This window comes from Salvia splendens, unplaced genomic scaffold (assembly GCF_004379255.2).
Source record: "Salvia splendens isolate huo1 unplaced genomic scaffold, SspV2 ctg1145, whole genome shotgun sequence".
Classification (NCBI taxonomy): Eukaryota; Viridiplantae; Streptophyta; class Magnoliopsida; order Lamiales; family Lamiaceae; genus Salvia; species Salvia splendens.
In genome coordinates this window covers 18202-36980 of record NW_024598695.1, presented here as the reverse complement: position 1 = coordinate 36980, position 18779 = coordinate 18202, and the positions used below count along the sequence as shown (strand labels likewise).

Below are 18779 nucleotides of genomic sequence, written 5' to 3'. Positions count from 1 at the left end.
ATCACCCAAACATGCTCAATAGTCAATACAATACGGACTCATGATTATTTGGTGATTTTTTTTGTTACAGAAAACAGTTCGATTAATAAATTAAGTTGATTACTTTAAGTTGAGCTTCATCTCATGAAAAACTCTCTTAATTCCAATAGCTTAACCACTTGAGCTTCATCTCATTATTACTTTAGAAGCAAGATTTTCTTATTAGTATCTAAATTCTCTTCAATATTTAAATACAGAATGAAATCTGATATTTTGGGCCAAATAACAGTGCTTAAGTAATTATTGGGCTAAAGCCCGAAAACGAACCCTAGAAATAAAATCGTAAAGGAACTGAAACACTCATTTCACTCTCATCTATTCTTACTCTCTAATCTATCCTCATCTCCGACGCCATGCCTGGTCCCGTTGTCGAAGAGACTGAAGCCGAGAAGAAGCTTCTCGTATAAATTCTCTCTCACCTTATTTTTTTTAGATTGATTTCGTTGTGTAAAGAAATTAAATTATTATTGTTTGGTGAAGGATGAGCCATTGGTGGAGGACGTGAAGGAAGACGAGGAGCATGATGATGATATGGATGACACCGACGATGAAGATGATGACAAGGACGACGAAATTCTAGGTCTCTACATTTATCTCTGCTTTTTTGTGCTTTTTGTTCAGAATCGTGTCTATTTTTTTTTGTAAGCGTGTTGATTGTATAATATTTTCGCGCTCTTGTTAATTTTTCTAGAAATGTTGGTGCTCAGATTAATTTTTTTTTTAGATTTCCGGATTTTTTTAGTTAGAAAAATATTCTGTTTAACTTGAAGGAAGGTTTAACGTATGAGAAATGAGATTATTGGATGCTTCTAAGAGCATTCACAATTGTGGAACATAATTCGCCCTATAAATCCGCTCATCTCTGTTTAGCCGTTAGGAGGAATGTAATGTGATAGTGATAGCATATTGTGATGTGATTTAGGAGTAGTGATAGCATATTGTGATGTGATTTAGGAGTAGTGATAGCATATTGCGATGCATCTTATTTTCGAGAAGCCACATTACATGTAAATTAATACGAAATGGTTTTAATCACCTTGTAGTAATCATTGGACTTATTCTAAAGGCTACTAGATCGTTCTTGAGCTTGTAATTAAGTTTTTGAAGATCTTATTTGTTCTAAATTCTGCAACAATGAGTATTTGTGGTTACACTGTTTTATGGCTAATAACCAAGTTATTGATGATCTTGCTCCTAAGTGTAATTTGTTCTTAATTGCTATTGATGAGTGTTGTTTGATTATTCGTAGATGTTATGTTATATACCCTTATATTGAGTTAGTTAGAGTATTGGTTTCTCTTTTTTCTTTGAGACTTGTTAGCTAGCTTGTTCAAATGGTTGCATTGCTCTATGTCAAACTTGAACAGGAGGAGGAAGTGAAGGTTCCAAGCAAAGCAGAAGTGAGAAAAAGAGCCGTAAGGCGATGCTAAAGCTTGGTATGAAGGCCGTTCTTGGTGTCAGCAGAGTCACAATTAAGAGAACCAAAAACGTAAATCTTTTGCTCAATTCTTTCTTGGCCTTATTAGATGTGCTTGTCTAATCAGTTTTACACATCTGCAGATATTGTTTATCATCTCGAAACCTGATGTCTTCAAGAGCCCAAATTCCGAGACCTACATCATCTTCGGAGAGGCCAAGATCGAGGACTTGAGCTCTCAGCTCCAGGCCCAGGCTGCTCAGCAGTTCAGGGTGCCAGACATCAGCTCTGTGACGGCCAAGCCAGAGCTGTCTGCTTCGGCTGCATCTGACCAAGTGGATGAAGATGAGGAAGAGGTTGATGAGACGGGTGTCGAGCCTCGTGACATTGATCTGATCATGACGCAAGCGGGGGTGTCGAGGACCAAGGCTGTCAAGGCCCTGAAAACTCACAGTGGAGACATTGTGAGTGCTATCATGGAGCTCACAACCTAGACATTATTATCTTAGCCTACTATTTTTGCATCTTGTTATATTTTTTTTCAAATTAATGGTACAATCTTAGTTTCATTGCTCGATTCACTTGACAGTTTGGTTGAAGTTATGAAAATGTGCCCCCATTTTTCTGTTGAACTAAAGTGTTATCTTTGATATTTGACACAATAAACATGCCAAATACTTGGTTATTGGATTTCTTTTGATATTGAATTCTAAGCATAATGTGGCAAATGATCAAGATTTGATATTGCATTAAGACAACTCTTTTATCTAGGTGTGTAGTACTATTAATTAAGCAAACGATTCACAATCTACCACAAAACTATTTGAGCCACTGACGCTTATAAGTTATTTTACCCAAATCCAAGATACTTTAACAGCCAAGATTAACAAGGAAATTTTCACCAAATATACATGAAATCAAGAATTTAGTATTCTAAATTCCTAATATACAGAGACCAGGTAACACATTACGTTCAAAGTGAAATTCGATCATCACAAATTTTTTTCCCAATTTACAAAGTGATGTAACAATCTCAAGAGGGGGGGGAGAAGTCGTACTGGTATGTCCCGTTTAGTATATAGTAGTTAGCACACAATCAAATCCAACAACTTCCCTAGTTTTTCCAAGAAAAATCCTCTTTCAGCACATGCTCCCACTCCGACGAGGATGAACTATCGCGCCACCCCGACTTGTTCTCACCGATTGGCCTGCTCCCGCTCATCACCAGATCGCTTGCTGCATCATTAGTGACAGATCCGCTACTGTACTCAATGGGAGAATCATACCCAGAGTGCTCAAAATACGAGTCAAACTTACCACCCCCAACAAGGCTGCCAGCTTGATAATGGAAATTGGGCTGCATAGCCACCACCACGTCTGGACCTGTGTCTTCCAACTGACCTCTGACGAGTGGCCGGAAATATTTCTCGCCTGCAAACTCGTCACTGATCGCCTGTGGTGGTTTTTCCTCTTCCACATCAGCTAGTTTTGAGCTCTCTCGCGATTTCAAGATGTTGAATCTGGCCATGATGGAATCTGCATGCTTATCGTCGATTATCTCAGGCTGTTGCTGCTCTTCAGTATTTACGGGATTCAGGTTCTCCTCTAAAGATTTCAAGATATTGAACCTGGCTTGAACGGAGTCTTCCATATTTATGGGATTAGGGTTCTCATCTCGAGATTTCAAGATATTGAACCTGGCTTGAACGGAGTCTTCCATATTTATGGGATTCGGGTTCTCATCTCGAGATTTCAAGATATTGAACCTGGCTAGAACGGAGTCTTCCATATTTATGGGATTTCGGTTTTCCTCTCTGGATTTCAAGATACTGAACCTGGCTAGGGCGGAAGACTCGTTACAACCAGCAGGGCCACTCATGCCCGAAGCAGATACACCGGGTGAGGTGGGTTTAGGCGATGTGTCAGCAATAGCCTTTGGAGCCAGCACCGACATGATAACAGAATCCGGAGAAATGCAAGGCTCAGATGCCACATCTGCAACATCTTCATCCTCTGATAACATTTTAAGCCATTATTAGGATCAATGTTATGGATGGCGTATCTAATTTAGGATCATGGCAGACGAAAAAGCTCGCTACGCATATCTAACCTTTCGGAGCTTTGAGCTTGATGCCTTCCATCTGAATCTTCATTCTCTCAAAACGAGCTTTGTAACTGATGGAACACAGTTTAGCCTCTGCCTCGAGCCACAGATTCTTGAACAGAAGTGCTTGCGAGTGCATGTCCTCATCTATCTCGAAATTCTTCTCAAGGACCTTCTTTATAGCCTGCAAGTGAGGCCTATTAAAATGGACAGACTGTATCTACAAACGAAAACAGTGCTATGGCGTCTACACAAACGATGGGTATATTAAAAACACAGCACGCACCTTCGCCATATCATCGTCTCCGGTTATGTGAAAATCATCCTTCAAGGGTGAAACTATTGGTGATATCTCATCTTTCTTACCATGAATAGTGTCGATTCTCTCCCACTTATGCAATTGCAGAGAATCGGGATCGGTGCAAGAATTCAAAACTTCACATTTCGTATGAGGACCTCTTGAAACAATACCCTGGCAAAGAAGGGAAAACATTCAAATTATTTGCTTAAGAAAGACAGAATTGTTGTTGCATGAGTAGGCTTACCTCACAACATGGCTTCCCTAGAGAGGAGGTTTCTCCAGAAATATCTTTTGGTTCTGGCTTATTCTTTGGTTGGACCTGTACGCCGTTTTTACTCAAACAAGTACTAAGATTGCTTATTGCATGTTTAAGCATCTCAGTATTTTCTTCCCCTAAAGGGCATGCGTCACTTGAAATGTGAAACTGAAGCAACTCTGAGAGGCTATGCATTGACTTAACAATTGGTGACACATCCAGTCTCGGATCTGGTGCTGCACTATGCTCAATGGTATCTTCCTGAGAAGCAGGAGAGGCGAGAACCTTCTCTGCTGCAAGGACTGCCACAGCAGCACCTTCAGAGACGTCATTTACCGTCATCCCAACACATCCTTCACCGAATAAATGCTTGGGGTCAGACACTTTCAAATCAAAAACATTAGTTAAGTCATTGAGTTGATTGGAATCCTTTGTAAAACCACCACTCAACTCAACTTCCTTGCTCCTCGTCGCAGGCGGGATCCAAACTCTGTCTGTTATACCATCCAATAAACTCGGTTCTGAAGTCGAGCAGCTTGCATCAAGAGTTTTCTCAAAACCAAGCTCCATGCCATTTCTTCCACATTCATTTTCATTTCCCATGTTGCACTCAACTTTCTCAGTAAAAACCCGGTTAGAATCAAATAAGGGAGACTTGGATGCTCTCCGTGACCAAATCCATATTGTTCGACCAAATTTACCTTGACATTATCACAGTTTCCTGATTCAATATCAAATACTGAAAACGGAGAAGATGGTGCTCCTTTCCAACAGGGTGAATCTACCGCAGTGCTATGATGATCTATGTAATCCGAAGGCTCCTCAGTGGAATTAACAACTTGAATGTTATCACCGGTCTTTGGGAAACCACTTGATACATTCACATCGGATATTTGAGGTCCTAGTGTTGCTTTAACCTTGGAATCAGACGTATCCTTAGTATTCAGTGTCCGTGAAAGTTCTTTCATGGAAGATGATGAAACGGGAGAGTTCCCTTGCTTGAAGAACTTGAAAGGACTACTCTCAAAGAAGCCGCCTTTAGGTTTGCAGATGGGTTTTAGACCAGAATCCTTAGGCTTCGAGGGATTGGAATAATCAGAATCCACAGTGTGGATTCCAGCAGCATTCTCACTACCAGCAGGTTTACGAGAAGCATTACCTTGTCCCAAACTGGAAGCTGGTGGTGGTCTAATGACCACTGTGGGCAACGATCTCCCTACTGAAACGCGACCCTGATAGGATGTATCGATGGGCTTGCCACATTTTTCATATGGGCTGCAAGAGTTTTTATAATTTGGAAAGATCTTCTCTGTTGCATATGACTCTAGAGGAGGATACGGTTCAGGGTATGGAGGACTCGATGCTGTGTAAAGTGTCTTACTTGAATCGTAGTGAAAGAACTCAAGGCACGATTTTTCTTCCATGTATCCAGTACTTGAGGACCCAGTATAGACTTCACGGTCGAGAACCTGATGGGGATTTTTATATAAAACACCAGAATCTTCCTTGAATTGGTTACGGTTTTCACTGCCACACCCACCTGATTAACAGAAAATAATTTAAGATGCAATATGATATTTCTTATAGCAGACTACTTCACATAATAAAGCCATTAAAGATAAACTATGTAATTCTAAACTCATGCTCATGGAGCATCAATCTTTACTTATGCATTGAAGATGTACCACCGTCTAACATCGACCATTTTCCCTATTTCAAATAAGAAAAGTTATCATATTTACCGGAAGTCCGGTGAAATAAGACCATATAAAGACCTCAAAAGATATTGGAATACTAATTGAAGATGTCACTCTTAGTTTTGCCTCATTTCAAATAATTATTATAAAAGTATTGTGGTCTTACAGTAATTCACACCATCTTTTGGAATCACACTTAACCACAATCTAACAAAAACAAACTAATGAAAACCAAGGTTCAAAGATAAAAACCACTGGAGAAAAACAAAAATTATGTTATTTCAATATCACTTTTAAAATTCATAAACTGATCAACTCTCGGTCGTGTTCTCTACACTTGTATTTGATGGTGGTTTATATTCGTTTCTGATGGTGGACAATATTCAACATACAATTACATAGGGTAAATTTTTACTGACCCCTCCATTCTATAGCGTTTCTATAACTCATTTCCACGTTGCTGTTTCTAACTTGCTAATCGCTCATAGTTCCCCATTTACAACCAATTTTCACAAGAAAACAGAGGCACAAAGTTTGCACAAACTTGTAAACTTACTTGCTATCTGTCATCAATATAAAAATATTAACTTTCACAAGAAAACAAAAATTCAAGGATTGAACAAACAATCATGGAGTACGAGCTTGTAATCACTGAATAAGCATGCAATCTTTTATCAATATCACAGTATATACAAAGGCCGGGTTGTTCAGGAGATTAGGTTCTTATGAAGTTGCTACATATCAGTGAATGCGATCATGACTCAGAGATAAAGCATCTCAATTTCAACCGTTTTCAGAAGAGACTCTAAATGATCTCAGTAAGAGCTAAAACATCTTAGCAACAAATATAACATTTTTAGTAGTAAAACTGTAAAAGATAGAAAGACATACCTTGGTACAGTTGATTTTCATAGCCAAGTGAACCACCGAAAAATAGCTTCTCCGACAAGAATTTCCCATCAACCTCTGATCTTTTGGCCAGTTTTCCATCATCAAAGCCCAAACCATCCACCCAACTAGGCGCGTACTCCAAGTCATACAAGCTTCGCATATAATCATGCTGAGGTGTCACACTCATTCCACGAGTAGGCACCACATTGTAACGAGACCCCCATCCTCACCCAAAACCCTATCCTCTCCAACCAAGGGCGTGACATACGATGAATAATAAGGTTTCACATCACCACCATAACCAGAATTATGAGCAGACCACTGGCTGCTAGGTGCATTGACAGAAGCAGAGGCCGAAAATCGATAATCATCTGGCGCAGGCACGCTAATCATCTCACCAGAATTGATTGCAGCATCAGCTCTAATCGGATACTGAGAGGAATGGGGAAAGGAATCAACCCCATAGTCGGAGTAATGCAACATAGGGTTTGAATTGGGCTTAGGGTTCAATCTATCGACAGTAAACGGAGGTGCAGAAGCAGATAGACTCGATGTCGATGAATTCCCACCTCCCCCAAAACCCATGGAGCTCAAACCCATCATTCTTGCTGAGAATCAATTCACTGATCAATCAAATCCCACCAAATAAAAATCCCAACTTGACTCAGTGATCGCAACAAACATAACATAAGGAATCAAACGTTAAAAGCATCAATCAGCACAAGATAACATGATTCTTGTTAAACCCATGTGAGAAATAAGAGATATTAACACAGAAAAAGGGGGAATTCATACCAGATAACGAAAGTGGAGATGGAGAAAACCCAGAAAAAAAAAGCGGCCCCTTTTCTCTCCTCTTGACTATGCAAAGTATAAGCAAAGTATCGCATGTGTCGTTGGTTTAGTAAGCTAATTGTTATCTCAAAGCTTCTGAATTTTCACGGAAATTGCATTCCGCACGTTTTTAGTTTTCACACACACATTTATATTGTCACTTTGATAGAATCCAAAAAAGCTAATTAGTCATGATTTATAAGTTTTGTATTTGTTTAATTTTTTAGCTTAATAAAAATTCATTATTCAAATAAGCATTTTTTTTCTGGACTCGGATTCCTTATCTTTTTATTAGGTAGAGTATTATCTTAATCCTATTTGGTAGTACAAGATTTTATGCTACGTTGTTATGTTATTTTGTGAGAAAATTATAGGATGAACATGTTGAGAAGAAAAACAAAGCAGAGTTTAATTTGGAGAAGAGAAGATATTTTCTCATTAGCTGAAACATAGTACATCATAAGAAGAAATTGAGTTCCACAATCAAGCAGTGACCATACACTGTTGCATCGCAACTAGCAGAAAAAAGGAGATCATTCCGATCAGGACGCAAAAGCGATTCATCCACAAAAACTAGCTTGTTCTTCGCCAAAAGAGAAGCAATCATAGAGGGACTCCAATTAATGTAATTTGATCCAATGAGTTGATGAGGAACAAGCAAAATACCTGGATTATCACTCAGATATAAAAAATACGAACTACCATGATCATCAACTGAATTGGAGCAATACAGACTTTACAATTAGGACGTTGCACTGCCATCAAAAATTGAATTGGAGCGGAATCAGAAAATATAATCGGAGCGGAAGAGGTTTCCCACTTATACCATGAGAAAATTATAGGACGAACATGATGAGAAGAAAAACGAAGTAGAGACTAGAGAGAGTTTAATTTGGAGAATAGAAGAAAACAAAAACAGGGAATAAAATCACTACAAATTGACGGTAGTAAAATATCATTCACCACTACATCCTTCGAACTTGAAATGGAGTTACACTTGAATAGCACACTTCAATATTTTGTGTGTTAAAAGAAGACAAAAGTGTTTATATTTTTTAAAAATTAGTTATTTTTATTGGGACAAACTTAAGACGAAAATAGATCATCTTTGTCGGGATGAAGTGAATATTACTTTTAAAAGTTTTATAATACTAGTGCAGGGGTGCATTAAGGTCCTTACACCTCCTTAGACTTAAACTTAACACTAATATCAGCCATTGGATTACTGATTTCAATGGGTGTGATTTAAAACATCCGTACTACATTAATAGTACTCCCTCCGTCCCGCACTACTCGCACTTATTTCCTTTTTGGGCGTCCCAAGTTACTTGCACTCTTTCCATTTTTAGTAAAAAATTTCACCTACAGCCGTCATTTTTGACTTTCCTATACACTCATTCCTTAATCTCCGTGCCGAAAAGGAAATGTGCGAGTAGCCCGGGACGGAGGGAGTACATTACTTAGCTACATTACAGGGGTAAAATGGGAAACACGCAAATTCAACCATCGGTTTTAAACTGCATTTCCGGGATTTGCGCCATTTAATTAAAACTGCAGGTTCATCTCCCTCTCTCTCACAATCATTTCACAATCGAGTCCCCCCATTCTTCCAACCCAAATCTCAGCAAACCCTAATCTTAAACATTTGAAGACGCCACCGAACCAGTGACTACAAATCGAAGCCGTGAAGTTTCTTTGTTCGAGTTGGTGTGTCAATTGAAGGTTACGGTTCACTGATTTGATGATTTGAAAAAGAACGCGAACAAGGTGAGTCGATTTGACAGAGTTTCGGTCATTATTTCGCGAAATCAACCATAGACGTTAGGTTTGTGTTGTGATAAAAGTTTATGTTGTTTGGTTTTCAGTTTGGGTTATGTGAATCAATGATTTTCAGTGTTTTTTAGTCAATATTTGGATTTATATTTTCTGGGTTTTGTTTTTTTGGTTGGTTGTCGAAATATAGTTGATTATTTGGTGGTATTGGTTTGCATCACTTTTTTTTTTCTGTCCATAATGTTCACTGTGTTTACCTTCAATGGTTTACATCATTTCACTGGTAAACTACATCAGTTAGGTTTAAAATATTCCATTGATAAGGTACATTATTTTAAATAGCGTGTACATTATTCACACAAAGGTACATTAATTCGGTAAGGTATGATTATGGTTATTTAATGTACGATTATCAAACAATCACCGTGAATACTTTTGTGAATTTAATGTATGATTATGATTATTTAATATATATGTGACATTCTTATTAATATAGAATATAATGGGTTTAATATGTTGTGAAAGTTAAATCTATCCCCGAAGAGTTTAGCAATCCTTGAGGTTTGCTATATATGTACATAAATTATTCAGTAATTTAATTACATTAATGTCTGAGATTCATACATTCAAATACCATTTTCATACATTAACATCGACCTTAAACTAATTCTTTCGTACATTACAAAACCATATTCGTAAATCAAGTTCTGTATGAAACCAAAACCAACGGATGAAAACAGAAATAATAGGAAAGTGTTGGTAATATGCCCTAGCCAAATGGATTGCTAAACCCTAGAGGAAAATAGTTATCTCCCTGCATTTGGTGAAGTTTTCATTAGTCTGTCGGTACTACAACCTAGCCCGATGAATTGCTAAACCCAAAGACGTGCTGCAAGACATTAAACTAAGCCTTTTGTACATTAAACTAAGTCGTTCGTACATTACGAAGCTATATTCGTATATCATGTAGTCATTTACTACGTAAACGAATGATGTACATAAAATACATAACCAATGTAGTCATTCACTAGTGAATAATTTACGAAAACTTATTAATAATGTAATCATTCAGTAGTAAATAATGTCGATCTCAAATCAGCTATTATGTTTGGAAAACAAACGAAAAAATATCAAGATTTCTTCTTCCCTTTACGCTTCTCCTTGCCTATATCCGTATCTTTTTCTTGACATGATCTCGAATCATTATGGCACATCGCACCACATGTCCTACACTTTCGAAGCAGTATGCTCGTCTCCTTTATAGCCTTTTCCCTCTAGGAAATCATACGACTAGCATCTATACACAAAAAAAACATATATAATTGTCACCAAACATAATCCAAAACAGTATACATTATACGATTACTTTTGTACATTATTCACTGTTAGGCATGTACACTATAAAACTATATTCGTACATTATTTCTGAATAAAATCCAACACACATTAGAAAGCGAAATTTTATGCATGTGTTGGTAATATGCTCTAGCCCCATGGATTACTAAACCCTGTGTGGATTATTCTAACTCACTGCCATTGATGATGTTTTTGTTTGTGAGTCGGTACTACAACCTAGCCATATAGATTGCTAAACCCAAAGGACATGTGTTCAACTCTCGCCAAACATTAAATCCTTACACAGATACATCATTTAGTATTACGCATGTACATTAAATGCCAATTTTTATACATTATTTACTGTATGAAATCCAAAATACACATAAAAAATGAAATTCAATACATATGGTGGTACTATACCATAGCCCCATGGATGCTAACCCCAAAGGGTATGGATTCAACTCTCGTCAAATATTTAATAAATAAATATGTACATCATTTAGTTCTACGCATGTACATTAATTCCCAGTTTGCGTACATTATCTATATTATGATATCCGAAATACAAAAACAACGAAATTCAATGGATGTGGTGGTACTATACCCTAGCCCCATGGGTTGATAAACCCTAAGGGAATGATTCAAACCTCCTACCCTTGGAGATGGTTTCGTTTGTGAATGGGTACTATAATCTAGCCCTATGGATTGCTAAACCCAGAGGATATGGATTCAACTCTCGACAAACATTAAATACTTACACATGTACATAATTTAGTATAACGCATATACATTAAAGGTCACTTGACGTACATTATTTAGTTCTACTTAGCCTAAACATTATTCCTTGAAGACTAAAGGCCCATTTTGGTCCTTAACATATTGCGATTTTATGATTTTGGTCCAAAACATTATCTATTGAATTATTCGGTCCCTCACAAATAAAAACAGGTCACATTTGGTCCATTTTGGACGGTTCCGTAAAAAATTTGACGGTCAATGAATTTTAACTTAATTTTGACCGGATTAAGTTAATAAATAATTTTATTAATGTCTAATATCTAATTAACCCAAAGCTAAGTGATTGTAATCCATGGAGACCTCTTGCAGAGAGGTCATACCGTCGAAGAAGTCGGGAGGGATGGAGGTGAACTTGTTGTTGTTGACGGAGAGCGTTTTCAGCGAGTTCAACCCGGCGAGACTCGGGAGGGCGCCGGAGAGCTGGTTGTTTTGGACCTCCAAAGTTTGGAGAGATGTGAGCTTTCAGAGGGAGGGAGGCAGCGAGCCCTAGAGGTTTTGTTTTGGACCTCCAAAGTTTGGCTATGCACTTCTATCCCTCAAATGCTCTCAATTTCATTTCCTCAACACCATTGTCGTCTAGATCAAGAACCTCTCTCCAACACTTTTACACTCTAGCATCCAACATCATCTTTCCCCTTTACCCCCTCCGCCATACCTGCCGACGCTGACCTTGCCCTCACAGCCGCCACCTCTGACGCCGACTTCTTTTCCCTTTACCCCCTCCATCATTTCGTTCCACAAATGCCGCCACCACGTCAGATTCGTCTGCTCCGCGACGACGAGAATGTAGGCGACGAGGTTGTAGGGGCGGGCTGCATATTCGGTAGTGGAAAAGGTGTTGAGCCAGCGCCGCGTTTGCTTTTGAGGCTCGTGGATCTCCGCCACCCACTTCCCTAGTCTTGCTGCCGGACATCACTGTGGATTGGGGCCTTTTTTGGGGATGGAGGGGATGAGATGATGGATGAACAAAGACAATATGTTTATGACCAAATAGGTAGAATACATTATTGTGTTAAAATTGTTAATCCAGTCAAAATTAAGTTAAAATTCATTGACCGTCAAATTTTTGACGGAACCGTCCAAAATGGACCAAATGTGACCCCGTTTTTATTTGTGAGGGACCGAATAATTCAAAAGATAATGTTTTGGACCAAAATAATAAAATCGCAATATGTTAAGGATCAAAATGGGCCTTTAGTCTTCCTTGAAACACGTACATTATTAGCCATTACGCGTACATTATTTCCTGTACCCATGTACTTCATAACATTATATTCCGTCATTAATTTCACACTTCTCACTGCAACTTTGTAAATTAACATGAAATACCAAACAACAATGAATGGAACAGAACAAAAATAGAGAATTTGAAAGGAAATGGGCTAGAATTAGATTAATATGGATTAATTAATTATAGTTATGCTACAATTATATTAGTTCATAAGCCCAACAATCATGGAACCCTAGTGACTTTTCATCTATATAATGATTATTTATTCTCCATTGTGGGAAATGAGAAATAGAGTAACAATAGAGAGAAAATACGTAAAGCTTTGTAGAGAGAATTCCTAGCATTCTTCTACGGAGCAATTGTACCGGGATAGTTCCTGCATTGGATTGGATTGCACGTGGACCTCGATAGTAGTGGATTCAACTTGCAGGAGACAATCGTAGAAGAAAACAACACAACAAGTAAGATTTAGTTCCGTTGTGTTTTACATGCTCAACTTGCAATATGATTACGAATCTAGATCTGTTATTCTTGTATGCAATTTTCGCTGCGCTCATTAGATGAATACAAGAATTCCTAACAGTGGTATCAGAGCAAGGTTCGATTCTTAATCAATTTTGTAATCTAATTAATAGTGGAATAATTTTAGAAATCTGAATTATGTGATTGGTCTGTTTTGAAATTTGATTTTAAAAAAATTTAAGAACTGGTTCCGTAATTGTTTGGAAGTTGAAATTAGATTTCAATTCCTTCAAAAGAATTTTGTGAAAATTACCGAAAATTGCAAACTAATTTTGGAGTTTGACTTCAAAATTTTCGAATAGTTCGAAAAAGAAAAACTAAATAGATTTCAATGGTAAAATCCTTTCAAACCATTATTTGTCAATGTTTTTCAAAATCATAAATTTGTTGGGAGTTTTAGACACAGAAATCTCTTCTTAGTGTTTTTGAAAATTTATGTTTAAAATTCAAAATTCAAACTTCATCTTCCTCTACACGTCTTATTGGCGCTCAATGGCTGGGCGTCGGGTTATTCTCATTCGCTGCGCGATGCGCCGACACTGAGTTTTGCTTGGCATAACACCGTGACGACGTGAGTAGCATCCCGGAGACGTTGCTGGGAGACATGGGAGGGCAAAACCCTCTGGCACGCTGCTGCTAGGCAGCAACGGTGATGGTGAGGCAGTGTAGGGAGGCTCTGGATGTTACTGGGTAACGTGTGGAAGAAGATTACTCAAAAGACGAAAGTGGCTTGGCCATGATTTCAGTTTTCTAATAACCTAATTTTAAAAGTTGTGCCTATTTCGTTGGGCTGTAAGTTTTAATATTTTATTAGTTTAGAACTAATAGTAATAAAATCACAATTACATAAATTAGCTTATTAATTTGATTTGTAAGTCGTTCTGCATTTATCACTTTGGTAATGATAACAGTACATGAGAATTTAATATTAATTTTAAATTATTATTAAATATATATTATATTAATTTAGAATTAGATAATTATTAAATCCACCTTTAATTAGAAAATAAAATTTGATTTTATTTGTTGAGCATTATTTGGTATCTTATGTGATAAGCATGATATTTGATTTATGCTTATTTATTGTAACTATAGTAGTTAGAGACCGTGTTATACTATGTCTGGGTAGGCGGCGCCCAGTATGTGTAGTCTGTGTTATACTATGTCTGGTGATGTGAATCAAATTGTACATTTTTATTCCCCTAACTTTACATGATTTATATAGTTGATGCTTGCAAAAAGTATGTTTTATGGTGTAGGAAGAGGAATGAATGGTGAAACGAAACAAGGAATGAAGCTCGGACGGTGAAAAAGTTGTGCGAAAATTCCAGCAAGTCTTAAAAATTAACCACCCGGTCGGGTGAATTTGTGGAGTAATATTCCACCCGGCCGGGTGAGATCCGGAAGGTATAAACAGTCCAGAGAGGATGAAATTTCGATCACCCTATCGGGTGAATTTGTGGAGTTAATATTCCACCCGACCGGGTGAGATTCAGAAGGCAACGAGAGTCTAGACGGGGAAGAATTTCAGTCACCCGACCGGGTGACTTTGTGGAGTTAAAATCCACCCGGCCGGGTCTGTTCGATTCTAACTGCAAGAGCAGTTTTGTGAAGGTTTTTGGTGGGGAAATCAGAAAAAGAACCGAGAGAGAAACGGTTTTGAGGAGACGAAAAAAAACAGAGAGAGGAAAAGAGAGAAAGAGAGGAGGAAGAAGAGAAGGAATAAATTCCGGCCAATATTCCAATGATTCGTCTCCGAATCCCAATTCCACTCAAAGAGATCATGATTCCTATGGTTTTTATTGCAAATTCCACCATGTGTTTAGGCTAAACTCTCTATGTCGCTCCAAGTTGTAATCTAGGCTTTGTATGGATGTTTCTACACCATTGAATTCATGTGATTTGTTACCAACAATGTGCTTAATATTTATACACTATGTTTTTGGCTAAGAATGTAGTGTTGTTATTTCCTTTGCTATTGTCTCTTTAACATGGTTTAGGAATGATTGATTGTTGGTATGCTATTGAATTATAATTGTTCAAAGGATAATTTAATAGTGGATTAAGTGGGTGATTATAGTAGATGATTATTTCTCCCGCGCTTCCGCAGGAGTTTATATACATTGAAAATTGGTTCATAGGTTATGTGTTCAGCTAATTGTGAACTACTTATCGTGTACATGTTCAGTGTATGTGATTAGGTTGATGTTTTCATCCTTTCATATGTTTCCATGTTAAAGGTGTAGAACAATACAAATCTAGTGAGCAACTTGGAGTGGCATGTTTTCCCGTTTGAAAAGACTTTCTCTAGTTAATTTATAGCTTTATTTTGTCACAAACTTTCAAAATCAAAAATCAAATCTGTACATGTTTTTGTTTACTTTTAAGTAATCTTTACCTTCCATGTGGTTCGACACCTTAAGTTACTACACACGAAGATGTAATCTTGCAGTGAAGTGATAATATTTGGGTTAATTAATTGAACTTGAGTGTTGTATTATCTTATTGAAACAAACTTAAAATTACACATCAAGTTTTGGCGCCGTTGCCGGGGAAGGCAATAGATTGTTTAATTTCTAGCTTGTGTTTTGTGTTTTATTTGATCTTTCTTTTTATTTTGAAGGCACTTACTTCGTCTTCTTAGGAGGTGATAGCCATCTACCACGTCTGGACTTGAAGACGAAGGAGTATATTTTTTAGGTGATATTTTTTTTCTCTAACTCTTAGTTTAGGTAGTTGGGTTTTCACTTAAGCACACACTTTTTATAGAACTTACCCCGAAGTTGTCGAGAGGTCTCGCTTTCGGTAATAGGAAATATATTGTGCTTGTGCTTGGTGTTTTTTCTGTTGCGCAGGTTATAAAAAAAATAGTGAATGCACACAAGGTCACAGGGTACACCACCGTTTGGATTACTCTGTTATCAAAGAAGGAGAAGGTTTAGAGGTTCAGCAATTGAGATATTTTCGGACTATCCGAGTCCAATCAGAAGTAACCTACAGTTTGAGCCAACTGAAGAAATGGAGGATTGTCTAGAGTCAGACGCTGAATCAATGGCAAACAACAACAATGAGATTCCACCGCCCGTGGGAAGGTTTGGTGACACTCTTAGGTCGGGAATTGAGTACCCGGGGGAGTTTTCCTACGCTAATGATAATGTCAACATTCCACCTCACTACATTAGTTTTGAATGGAGGAAATTTTTTCACGGTAGGGATGAGCCACCTGAATGCTTTTTATGAACTGACAAACTCTCATAGACCTCCAAATGTGGAGCATCATCGGATTAAGAGGGCATTATTTCCGTTCTCATTGAGGGAGAAAGCAAGAGCGTGGTATGATTCATTACCGGGCTACAACATTACAACATTCCAAGAGTTGAAGTCGTTGTTTCTTTTGGAATACAACTCTCCAATGAAGATCGAGAAGTTGAGAGAAGAGATCACTTCATTCCGACAGAAATATGATGAGTCCTTCGCAGAAGCATGGAAGAGATTCACAGAAATGCTAAGGAAATGCCCAAGTCACGGTTTAGCTCCGGGGCATGACCTTTTGAAGTTCTACTAAGGGCTCAACAATGAAGGCACGAGATTAGTCACTGCAGGCTCAAATGGGAACTTAGATGATCTAACTCATGATGAAGTGAGAGCCTTGTTTCAAAGATTAGCAAATAATCAAAGGAATTGGCATAATCCAAGAAGAGCGGCTGAGAAGGCAGGAGATACATTTGGTGCTACCAAAGATGCGGAAAGAGTGACAGCAATTGAGGCTCAATTGGCAGACATAAGCACCCAAATGTCGTCAATGACAAAGGCAGTTAAATCTCTTCAACTGACTCCTCAACCTCAAGCAGTGACTGTGATGAAGTGTGGGTTGTGCCAAGGAGGACATCATACGGATCAATGTCCAAGTCTTCAAGGACCACCAGTGGAGGACGTGAACTACATCGGTAACAATCGTCAAGGGTTCAACCAAGGCAATCAATACAACAATCAGCAGAATTGGAGGCCTCAACAAACAAACTGGAATCAAGCTGGTCCTAGCAACACCTCGGGTAATCAATGGAGGAACAACACTCAACCCCCAGGTTTTGAGAAGAAGTCATCAGTGGATGATCAATTGGGACAAATTTTCTCTTTTATGACTAAAAGTCAAAAGGAGAATGAGAATTTCAAGGAAAGAACAGTGGAAAAGTTTGGACAGATGGAGGCTACAATGAGAAATCTTGAGACTCAAATTGGACAGCTTGCTACAGCATCGCATACAAGAATTCCTAATACTATCCCGAGTAATACAGTGCCCAATCCGAAAGACAATGAACAGTGTAAGGTAGTAACTTTGAGAAGTGGTCGCGAGTTGGATTCGACACCATTAATGGACGGCCAAGGTACTTCCGGCATCTCACACGCAGGGGCGGATGAGATGTTAGGCTTGCATTCCTCGCACGCAGGGGTGGACGAGGCGTGTAAGGGAAGTCCCGCGTTGGTGCATGAGGCCTAACATGGTCAAGAACAGGCTGCATCCGGCAGCAAGGAACATGGTGAAGAGTCCGATTCAAGTGGAAAGTTTTCAGCAGAAGAGAAAGGAAAGAAGACAGTAGAAATGGAGTCAAAGAGAAAGATGACGACAAGTCCGGCACAAGATCCGAAAAGTAAGTTCAACTTCCCTGATCATATTCCTCTTCCACCATATCCACCCAAGAGGAAAAAGAGGGTTCCAAAAGAGAAAAGCTTTGAGTGGATGATGAATGTGATCCGAAAAGTGAATGTGGATGTTTCATTAGTGGACCTCTTCACTAATTTCCCCAAGTTCTCCAAGTTCTTCAAGGACATGATGTCAAATAAGGAGAAACTACAAGACGAGGGGATAGTGGCTTTGAGCATGAATTGCTCACAACTAATTTCTGGAATGATGCCAATGAAGAAGAGGGACCCCGGAAGTTGTGTGATTCCTTGTGAGATCGGCAATACAATCTTCACAAAATACTTATTAGATCAAGGATCGAGGATCTCACTAATGGCTTTGAAAACTGCTCGTGCTATTGGACTAGAGGAGAGAATGGAGCCTATTGACATTGCTCTACAATTGGCTGATCATTCCATAGTGAAGCCCACTGGAATAGTAGAGGATTTCTTGGTCAAAGTCGACAAATTTGTCATCCCTGTTGACTTCATAGTCTTGGACATGCCCGAGGACAAAGAGGTACCAATCCTGTTTGGTAGACCATTTCTTGCCACATGAGATGCGTTGTTTGGAGCAAAAGACAACTCTGTCACATTCAGATTTAATGGTGAGCAAGTGATCATTAATGTAGAGAAGGCAATGAAACACCATAGTGATGCAAAAGCGTGTTTTAGAGTTGATGTCCTCGATAAATGCATATTTGACAAGATGTGTTGCTCGGCAAGAATAAAAGGAAGTGTATATGACAAAGGGAGCTTGGAGAGAGACTTTGGTTCAACAATCAAAGTAAATTTTGATGAAATAGAAGATTCTCAAGTTGATCAACCAAGTCTCGATAATGAATGTGTGGTGGATACTTTCGTGGCAGATGTAAAACCTTCAATCGAAGTACCACCA

At 38.4% G+C, this 18779-nt stretch overlaps 3 protein-coding genes and 1 non-coding gene across 5 annotated transcripts; 2 read left to right on the top strand and 2 right to left on the bottom strand.

Moving 5' to 3' along the window:
- Positions 1-307: 307 nt before the first annotated feature.
- On the top strand, positions 308-2146 carry LOC121788792 (nascent polypeptide-associated complex subunit alpha-like protein 2). The gene is made up of 4 exons (XM_042187402.1): positions 308-440; positions 520-619; positions 1407-1528; positions 1600-2146. The coding sequence occupies exons 1-4, from the start codon at positions 393-395 to the stop codon at positions 1948-1950; spliced, it is 621 nt and encodes a 206-aa protein (XP_042043336.1). The 5' UTR covers positions 308-392; the 3' UTR covers positions 1951-2146.
- A 179-nt stretch (positions 2147-2325) lies between these two features.
- LOC121788791 lies at positions 2326-6928 on the bottom strand. 2 transcript variants are annotated; one of them, XM_042187401.1, is made up of 6 exons: positions 6706-6928; positions 4106-5657; positions 3847-4032; positions 3567-3744; positions 2774-3469; positions 2326-2692 (listed from the first exon to the last, which is right to left on the bottom strand). In XM_042187401.1, exons 2-6 carry the CDS (start codon positions 4718-4720, stop codon positions 2571-2573), a joined length of 1797 nt encoding a protein of 598 aa, XP_042043335.1. In that variant the 5' UTR covers positions 4721-5657; positions 6706-6928; the 3' UTR covers positions 2326-2570. The 2 variants fall into 2 exon arrangements, with proteins under 2 accessions (XP_042043335.1, XP_042043334.1); XM_042187400.1 differs by having other exon boundaries at positions 2326-3469.
- A 9487-nt stretch (positions 6929-16415) lies between these two features.
- On the top strand, positions 16416-18440 carry LOC121788789. Its single transcript, XM_042187398.1, has 3 exons — positions 16416-16728; positions 16783-17528; positions 17715-18440. Exons 1-3 carry the CDS (start codon positions 16416-16418, stop codon positions 18438-18440), a joined length of 1785 nt encoding a protein of 594 aa, XP_042043332.1.
- On the bottom strand, positions 16626-16732 carry LOC121788793. Its single transcript, XR_006047936.1, has one exon. It is a non-coding gene; the product is annotated as a small nucleolar RNA R71 (small nucleolar RNA).
- Positions 18441-18779: the final 339 nt, after the last annotated feature.

Coding starts and splice junctions, on each gene's coding strand:
- LOC121788792 (XM_042187402.1), top strand. CDS start 393: ATGCCTGGTCCCGTTGTCGAAGAGACTGAAGCCGAGAAGAAGCTTCTC. Junction 441..519: donor AAGCCGAGAAGAAGCTTCTC/GTATAAATTCTC, acceptor TGTTTGGTGAAG/GATGAGCCATTGGTGGAGGA. Junction 620..1,406: donor CAAGGACGACGAAATTCTAG/GTCTCTACATTT, acceptor AAACTTGAACAG/GAGGAGGAAGTGAAGGTTCC.
- LOC121788791 (XM_042187400.1), bottom strand. CDS start 4,720: ATGGGAAATGAAAATGAATGTGGAAGAAATGGCATGGAGCTTGGTTTT. Junction 4,033..4,105: donor TAGGGAAGCCATGTTGTGAG/GTAAGCCTACTC, acceptor CTTCTTTGCCAG/GGTATTGTTTCAAGAGGTCC. Junction 3,470..3,566: donor CAAGCTCAAAGCTCCGAAAG/GTTAGATATGCG, acceptor AAATGTTATCAG/AGGATGAAGATGTTGCAGAT.
- LOC121788789 (XM_042187398.1), top strand. CDS start 16,416: ATGAGCCACCTGAATGCTTTTTATGAACTGACAAACTCTCATAGACCT. Junction 16,729..16,782: donor AAGGAAATGCCCAAGTCACG/GTTTAGCTCCGG, acceptor TCAACAATGAAG/GCACGAGATTAGTCACTGCA. Junction 17,529..17,714: donor AAGACAATGAACAGTGTAAG/GTAGTAACTTTG, acceptor GGTCAAGAACAG/GCTGCATCCGGCAGCAAGGA.